The sequence below is a fragment of the Lathyrus oleraceus genome, chromosome 4, assembly GCF_024323335.1.
Source record: "Lathyrus oleraceus cultivar Zhongwan6 chromosome 4, CAAS_Psat_ZW6_1.0, whole genome shotgun sequence".
Taxonomy (NCBI): Eukaryota; Viridiplantae; Streptophyta; class Magnoliopsida; order Fabales; family Fabaceae; genus Lathyrus; species Lathyrus oleraceus.
Window position 1 is genome coordinate 422,133,451 of NC_066582.1, and position 8,340 is coordinate 422,141,790.

General features: G+C 36.8%; 1 protein-coding gene across 1 annotated transcript; it reads left to right on the forward strand.

Annotated features, from left to right (window-relative positions):
* Nucleotides 1–3,143: 3,143 nt before the first annotated feature.
* LOC127075815 (receptor-like serine/threonine-protein kinase At2g45590) lies at nt 3,144–5,492 on the forward strand. Its single transcript, XM_051017303.1, has one exon. The coding sequence runs from the start codon at nt 3,297–3,299 to the stop codon at nt 5,337–5,339; it is 2,043 nt and encodes a 680-aa protein (XP_050873260.1). The 5' UTR covers nt 3,144–3,296; the 3' UTR covers nt 5,340–5,492.
* The last annotated feature ends 2,848 nt before the right edge of the window (nt 5,493–8,340 follow it).

Here is an 8,340-nt window from a genome sequence, read left to right on the forward strand (position 1 = left end):
CACTCTTATCGTCAAGCTTCCTTCTCCTAGCATCAAGAACATGCTTGTAGAAAATAGAGCCAAACACCTTAAGATGACTCACTAATATTCGTTTTCCACTCCATACTTCTTCAAAAACCTTGTTCTTCAGTTTATTGCTAGAGCAACTATTCAGAATATAAACAGTAGTAATAATTGTTTCACCCATAAGGATTTTGGCAAGTTCTTTTGCTTTAACATGCATCTTTCCATATCGAATATGGCCTAGTTTCTTCTTTATGCTTTTCCATTATGTTGAGGCGTGTAAGGAGCAGTTACCTCATGATCAATGCCATGTTTATCATAAAACTCTTCAAATATATTGGATTTGTATTCTCCACCTTCATTTGTTTGTAGAACCTTGATCTTCCTTTCACTCTGGTTTTCGACAAGCATTTTGAATCTCTTAAAGATTGAAAATACTTTGTGTTTGTGTCAGATCACATAGATCCAAAGCTTTTGACTGTACTCATCGGCAAATGAGATAAAATATTCGTTTTCACCAATGGTATGATCCTCAAATGGGCCACATACAAGTGAATGTACTACTTCTAGTATACAGGAGGATTTCATTGGCATAGTCGAAATGAAAGACTTTCTGGATTGCTTCCCTACTAAGAAACCTTCACAGAGTTTGTCGGACATCATAAGACTTGGTATCCCAATCACCATATCTTGAGTAATTCATTGATTGGGTGACCTAAAATTCAAATGGCTAAACCTTAAATGCAACAACCAACTACGCTTGTGGTCGACAACTATTTTAGGCATTCTACCTCAGTCGAGCTACTCATGATCTTAAATATTCTATTATTCGACAAAAGAGATTATAAGATCAAGTTATTTTAGGTGTCGAACAATTTTAAGGCTCCATCTTTCATAACTACTAAGAAACCTTTTTTGACTAGTTGTCTAACACTTAGCGGATTGCACTTCATGCCAGGTACATAGAGTACATCTTTGGTCATAGCTTTTTCTCCGTTACTCCTTTGAATAACTATGTTGACGTTGCCTTCTTATTGTAACGAGTTATTATCTGCAAGCCTGGCTTTTCTCTTTTTCGAGTCGTCGAAACTTGCTAACCACACTCTTTAACCAATTATGTGATTCGAGCAGCCTGTGTCGAGGAACCAGGTCTTCGAGTAGACATGCTGATCTTCAACTACAACCATAAGCACCATACCATCATAATCATCTAAATCTTGACGTGCAAGGTTTGCTCCTTCGTCATCCTTGCCTTTTGCCGCTCCTTTGTCTTTCTTGTACCTACAATTCTTGGCCAAGTGACTCCACTTTTCACAGTTATAGTATTGCACACTTTTCTTCTCCTGTTTGTCTTTCTGATATGAGGTTCCTTATTCTCTTTTTTAAGACTCATAATCCCTATCAACAACCTTATGCTTTTGAGGATTCACCCAAGAATTCTTGCTTTGAGTCTTGTCTCATTTGCCCTTGAACTTGTTGGAACCACAATTCTTTTTCCATGTCCGGGCCTGTAGTGCTTGTATCGAATCTTGAACCCCTTTCCTCTCGATAATCTTTAACTAACATGCCTCCAACGAATCAACCAAATCTTCCAGTTTCAAGGTTTCAAGATTGTTGGATTCTTATATGTCTACGATAACATGATTAAAGTGAGAGGTCAATATATGCATTATCTTCTCAGCCATCATCTAATCAGTTAGGACTTCACCACAACCTTTCACGAGATGAATAGGATTATGCACCATAGTAACATAACCTGCAATCTTTTCATCTTCTCCCATGTGCAGTAACTCATATTGCCTTTGTAGTGTCTACAATTTGACAACTTTAACCTTTTCACCACCTTCATAATACTTGACAAGAATATCCCACGCCTCATTCACTAATTCAGCATGAAACATCCGATCAAAATTCGCCGTATCTACTACAAATTGAATACATAACGCAACCTTGCAATCTTTCTTCTTCGCATCCTTGTGAGTAACTCTTTGAGTGTCGTTTGCGTTTTAGGAAAGCTCAGGAATGCCATTAGTAATCACTTCTAGGGCTTCATGAAAACCAAACAATATATGCATCTGTTTTCTCCATCAGATCCAATTTTTGTCATCAAGAATTGGGGATACCATTGCTACCATTCATTTTGCAGCAAACACGATGCACGATCCCCAGAAACACGAACACCGACGTACAATTCTTGAATTTACGACTAACAAAAAACGAACCATACTCTAATACCAATTTGTTAGTGTCAATGCACTTGGATGAGGGAGGAATTAGAGAGAAGAAAGAGAATGAATAGTAACTATATTGAAAATGAATTAATATATATATATATATATATATATATATATATATATATATATATATATATATATATATATATATATATATATAGAGAGAGAGAGAGGTTACTTATGATTCAAACAATTAATCATAACAAAATAACTAACTTGTTAACAACATAATTAACTAACTTAAATTATATCATAATATAATTAAATTAACTCTGAACTATTATAATGATCAATTTATAACTAACAGTTAATTTATAACTAATGTTAATATTTTAAAAGTGTCTTTTTAACTTGAATAAAATTGTCATTGTTACAACCATTCTTTAGAACACTAAGAAGTATGAGAGGGAGGAGATGTGATTTTTTCTTTCACATGTTGTACAAGGCTTCATTGACACCTTACCTCGAGATAAACTATTTGAAATTCTTTGACACCTTCTTTCATCGCCTTAACTCTCAATTTTTGACTAATTTTATGTGGATTAACAAATCCCCAAATTAATTTACCGTAAAAAGAAATTTACGAGTAATAACTCCTTTGGAGTACTTATATGTACATAAAAAAGTTTTAATTTTAGTTTGACTCGTGAATTTTACAAAATTTCATTGGAAAAAAATAATTAAAATTTCTTCTTCCCAAGGTCCATTCTATTTTTCTTTTTACAGAATCATATACATGTACTTTAAAAAGCCAAAAACGGAAAAAGAAAAAAGAGAGAGGGAATCTTTATAAATTTATTTAATTATTCAAAAAACACGAATTAAATTATTCATTTAATTTTCTTTCTACATTTATCTATTACTAATATTGGTTGGCCATAACAAAAAAACAAGTAAAATAAAATAAAATAATACTATTACTACTCTCTTGTTACTTACAATTCACTACTCACAAGTCAATACTACTCTCAACACTCTTCTCTCTCTTTCACATTCATTCTCATCATCACTCACATGATGAATGGTTAACAACATTTCCTTCTCATTATTATTACAATCATGCCATCGCGTCCGCCCCCTCAACCACCGCTTCCATCCGCGGCAGCCATCACATCTCCCCACCACCACAACCACCACCGTGAAATGATAATCGGCAGCTGCATCGCTGGAGCAGTTTTCTTAACAGCGGTGATAATCTCCGTAGCAATCTTCATCTACCGGAAACTATCACACAACCGAACGACGCCGTTTGAACAAAGCCAAAGAAGATTCTCATTCTCAGTACTCCGTCGCGCTTCGAACTCGTTCTCGGCTTCGACTCGGCTCGGACACGGCGGCTTCGGCTCGGTTCATAAAGCCACGCTACCAACCGGCGAAACCGTGGCTTTGAAAGTAATGGATTCGCCGGGTTCGATTCAAGGTGAGAGAGAGTTTCATAACGAGCTCTCTCTGTGTTCGAATCTTCGTTCTCCTTTCATTCTTTCACTTCTCGGTTATTCTTCGGACCGGTCTGGGAGAAAGCTTGTTTTGGTTTACGAACTCATGGAGAACCGGAGTCTTCAGGACGCGCTTTTAGACCGGCGGTGTCCTGAATTGATGTGCTGGTTGAACCGATTCGATGTGGCGGTTTCCGTTGCTAAAGGACTTGAGTATCTTCATCATAACTGTCATCCTCCTGTGATTCATGGTGATATAAAACCTAGCAATGTTCTTTTGGATCGTGAATTTAGGGCTAAGATTGGGGATTTTGGACTTGCTAGGGTTAAGAGTTTGGAGGATTCTGGAATGGAGATGATGGTGGAGGAGATTCATGAGAAGAAGAAGAGAGATGATGTTGTTGTTAGTGTTGGTGTTGAGGATTGTAGTTCTGTTTCTGTTGTTGAGGAATCAGAGAGTGTTATTACTAATACTACGGTTGGATTTGATCGGTCGCCAGAGAGTTTTAATGTGAGGGTTTTGGATTCAGATGCTTCGCCGGAGGTGGGGGTTGTTTCGCCGGAGATGAGCGGTGTTGAGAAATTAAGTGTTGTGTCTGATGGTTGTTTTGATAAGTTTAGTATTGATAGTGGGAATCAGAGGAAGAGAGGTGGGGGTTGTGTTCGTGGTGGTTCTGGGAGAGATTGGTGGTGGAAGCAAGAGAATAATGGGGGAGGATCTGAATCAGGGAGGGTGAAGGATTATGTTATGGAGTGGATTGGGAGTGAGATAAAGAAAGAGAGACCTAAGAGTAGTGAGTGGGTTGGTTCTGGTTCTTCGATTTGTTCAGGTGTTGGCGATGTGGCTGCGCCGCCGAAGGTGGAAGGTAAGAAGAAACAGAGGAAGAAATTGGAATGGTGGGCTTCACTTGATGAGGAGAAGGTTAAGGGGAAGAAGAATAGAAAACCAAGGGAATGGTGGAAGGAGGAGTTTTGTGAGGAACTTTCAAAGAAGAGTAGGAAGAAAAAGAGAAGCCTCGATTGTCGCGGAGAATCGTGGTGGCAGAGAGACGAGGATGTAGGTAGTACGGCGGGGGTGAAGAAGAAAAAGAGGAAAAGTAAGAGTAGTAGAGGGAGTATTGATTGGTGGTTGGACGGTTTAAGCGGCGACCTTAGGAATAATGGAAGGAGAAATAGTCAAGATTGGGGTAATGGTGATATACCAAAGAGCGGCGGAATCAGTAGCACACCAAGTATGAGAGGAACGGTTTGTTACATTGCTCCTGAATACGGTGGCGGTGGACAATTATCCGAGAAATGTGATGTGTATAGTTTTGGTGTTCTGCTTTTGGTTTTGGTTGCAGGAAGAAGACCACTTCAAGTAACAGCATCACCAATTTCAGAATTTGAGCGAGCAAATCTCATTTCATGGGCTAGACAACTTGCTCACAATGGGAAACTCTTAGATCTTGTTGATAGTTCTATTCATTCTTTGGATAAGGAACAAGCATTGCTTTGCATCACCATTGCATTGTTGTGTTTGCAGAGATCTCCTGGGAAAAGGCCTTCCATGAAAGAGATTGTTGGGATGCTTTCCGGTGAGGCCGACCCACCTCACCTGCCCTTTGAATTCTCACCTTCACCACCCTCTAATTTCCCTTTCAAATCAAGAAAAAAGGCTAGGTGAGTTTTGCTTAGTGAGTGAGTTTTATTGTGATAATTATCATTAACTTCTTAAGTGTTTATTTATTTTAGGTCAACTCTAATTTTATTCACCATTTGTAGAAACTAATGCAGAGTAAAATGTGAGAAAAAAATAGTGACTAGTTGTGAATTACAAGCCTTGCATAAATCCATTTCTTGCCATTTATCTTATGACTATTCATATTGACCTACTTATTGCTTTCTAATCTGAAAGAACTTTTTGAGTTCATGAATTGTTGAATTTCAGGATCTTTTTAAAGTTAAGAGAACATTTCTTTTACTTTTAATTCGGCCCTTTTTAGTGAATATATAATTTGCTTATAGTGCTTTCTTTTTGTAATTGTAAGAATAAGAATCAGGCAAGATTTAATTATGTTTTTTGTTGTTGTTGTTATAACCTTTTAAAGTTATATTTGGATTGTGCTATATCTTTTGTAGTATGAGTTTCAGTTGAAGGGAACATATTCAGGCCCCATTCTTGTCTTTTACATGTAATTATGATGTTTGTGTGAGCTTATAGTGGAGACTCCACTGTCCTGGAAATTGTGAGAAGCATACCATCATTTTATCATCAGTGCTTTGGACCTACATCAAGTCTTTAGTTTTTTCTTTCATTCATGAACTTCCACTTTTGTTGCAAAGCTAGTACCAATAATCCATGAACCACCAAGTAAATGATAAATTAAGAGGAATTCTTAATGCATGCCTGCTATACGCTTCTTAGGCATCACAGGCATCACGATAAAATTCAAAAATGCTCCATGTTTTCGGGGATGTATGTCCGACCGCATCTTAACACACATTCAACACATACCATTCTGAGTGATGTCCTATTATTTGGTTTATTTTATTCTAAAGATGCATCTTCGGAAGTTTTCTATAGTTATATATCCGTAAGTTAGACACATCAGTACCTGATCCAAAGACATGTAGTTTTTCAAATTAAAATTAAGATTCATAAAATGAAATTAGGATTAGATAAGTTTAACATAAAATACAACATTATAATTCAATATCAAGGTAGACGCTTCAACATCTTTAGAATATCTTTAATTGATCTTGAAATTGTCACTTTCAAATCGAGTGAAACTTTTGTTTCGAAACGGAAATACGTAGTCCACATAACCCATACATCCCCGCTTGTGTCTTGAGCTCTAATTTGTTGAACTCAATCTTCTCTCCGTTGTCAATCGTCGGTGGATAGTATTCGAGTTTCATAATCTTTCGATTGTATCTGTAAGGTGGGAGATGGTGAATTTCGTCTTTGATATCTTCGAGGGAGGTGAAATCGGTGAACTTAAACGTGCGTTTGGGTGTAGAGCTGGAGAAGGAGACATTTGTGACATACCAGTCAATGTTTATTTGTGACATTTGAGATATTTTCAGTTTGTGTGAAATATAACATAAGAGCACCTTAATTTATAGAAGCCATATATCAATATGGACCACTCAATAACTGACATACTGATTTTAGACATATATCTCTGGAACCACACACTTTTATCTTGTTCCGGAGATGCATCTCTGGAGCCTCTCCTTCAGTTTAAAGATAGAACCTTTAAAAGAGAACCTGTTTTAAAAAAAAAGAATAATTGTTGTTATGGGGAATATTAAAAATGCATTAAGACACAATATGAACAATTGTTGAATATATTACACTTCATTTATATTTAGACACAATTACATACACTTATTTGTCCGGCTACACAAGAAATTAAAAAGAACCGAAACATAGGTCGTCGGCTAAATCTATGGGTGACACCTTCTTGGATTTTTGTGCATTTGATTCTCTTTTAATGTTGCTCAATTTCTCGAACTCTTGCATCCTTTCTATAAAATGATCCGACCAAGTCTCGCATTTTGTTGTTGAATGAGTCGTCTACTTCAGTGATGTAAGTGGTATAGAGCATCCCAATTTCAAGTAAACTTGAACAAAATTAATTGATTTTGAGAGCCACCCAATACACATAATACGATCATTTGGATTTTAAGGTGGGGCGGTATGCAGTGGAAAAAAGATTTTAGAAAAATCGTATCGTGTCAGATCAACACACACTCGATCATACACACATGTTATTAGATGACCTATTTTAGGGAAGCACATTCATTTTGTCTCCGGAGCCGGTCCGCTAAGGAAATGAACAAGAGACTCATAAACGTTGTCGAAGTTTTCTTTCTTTCTGTACAATTGTGTGTTACGAAATCATCATATAGTTCTTTTGTGGAAGAATTTATTATACGCATCCATACATCCATTATTTTTTCAACAACCACACCCGCTTTCACCAATCTTCCATCTTCTGACTTTATTTATTTCGTCCCTCACGGGTTTAACCCGACTTCTTTCATTCTTTGTTATGTGATACCTACAAAATAATACATTAGAAGAAGGAAATACCTTTACAACCTATTTCATCAAGGTGATAGCACGATTGCTAACAATCCCTTTAGGCATCTCACGTTGGTCCTTCAATAGTGTATGACACACCTCTAAGGTCCAAGTGAAATTGTCATCTTTTTCACACTCAAGAAATGCAAATCTAACCGAATATGTCTTCTCACTTAAGGTAACACCAACCATCTCCAATAATGGAACTCTATACTTGTTGGTCTTGTAGGTTGAATCAAGTATGGACACATTAGAAAACGTGTTGAACAACTTTATGGAATCAGAATTAGTTCAAAATATATCTCTAACAGTAACTTCATCCTCGCACGTTAGGTATCTACACACGTAATTGTTATCATCCAATAATTTCAAGAGTTGTTGCATTTCAGTTGTATCCCCATAAGCACATTGTTAGTTAGGTACTGAATATTATACACTTGTTTGATATTTGATATATTTTCGGGTCTTTTCCGTTTCAATGTTGCAAGTATATTTTTTGGTTGATCAGATTCAATGTCATGTTAGCAACACATTCCTTCACTTCCGGCATGAGCCGACACACACTAGGTTGTCAGACTAATTTTGCACACAAATC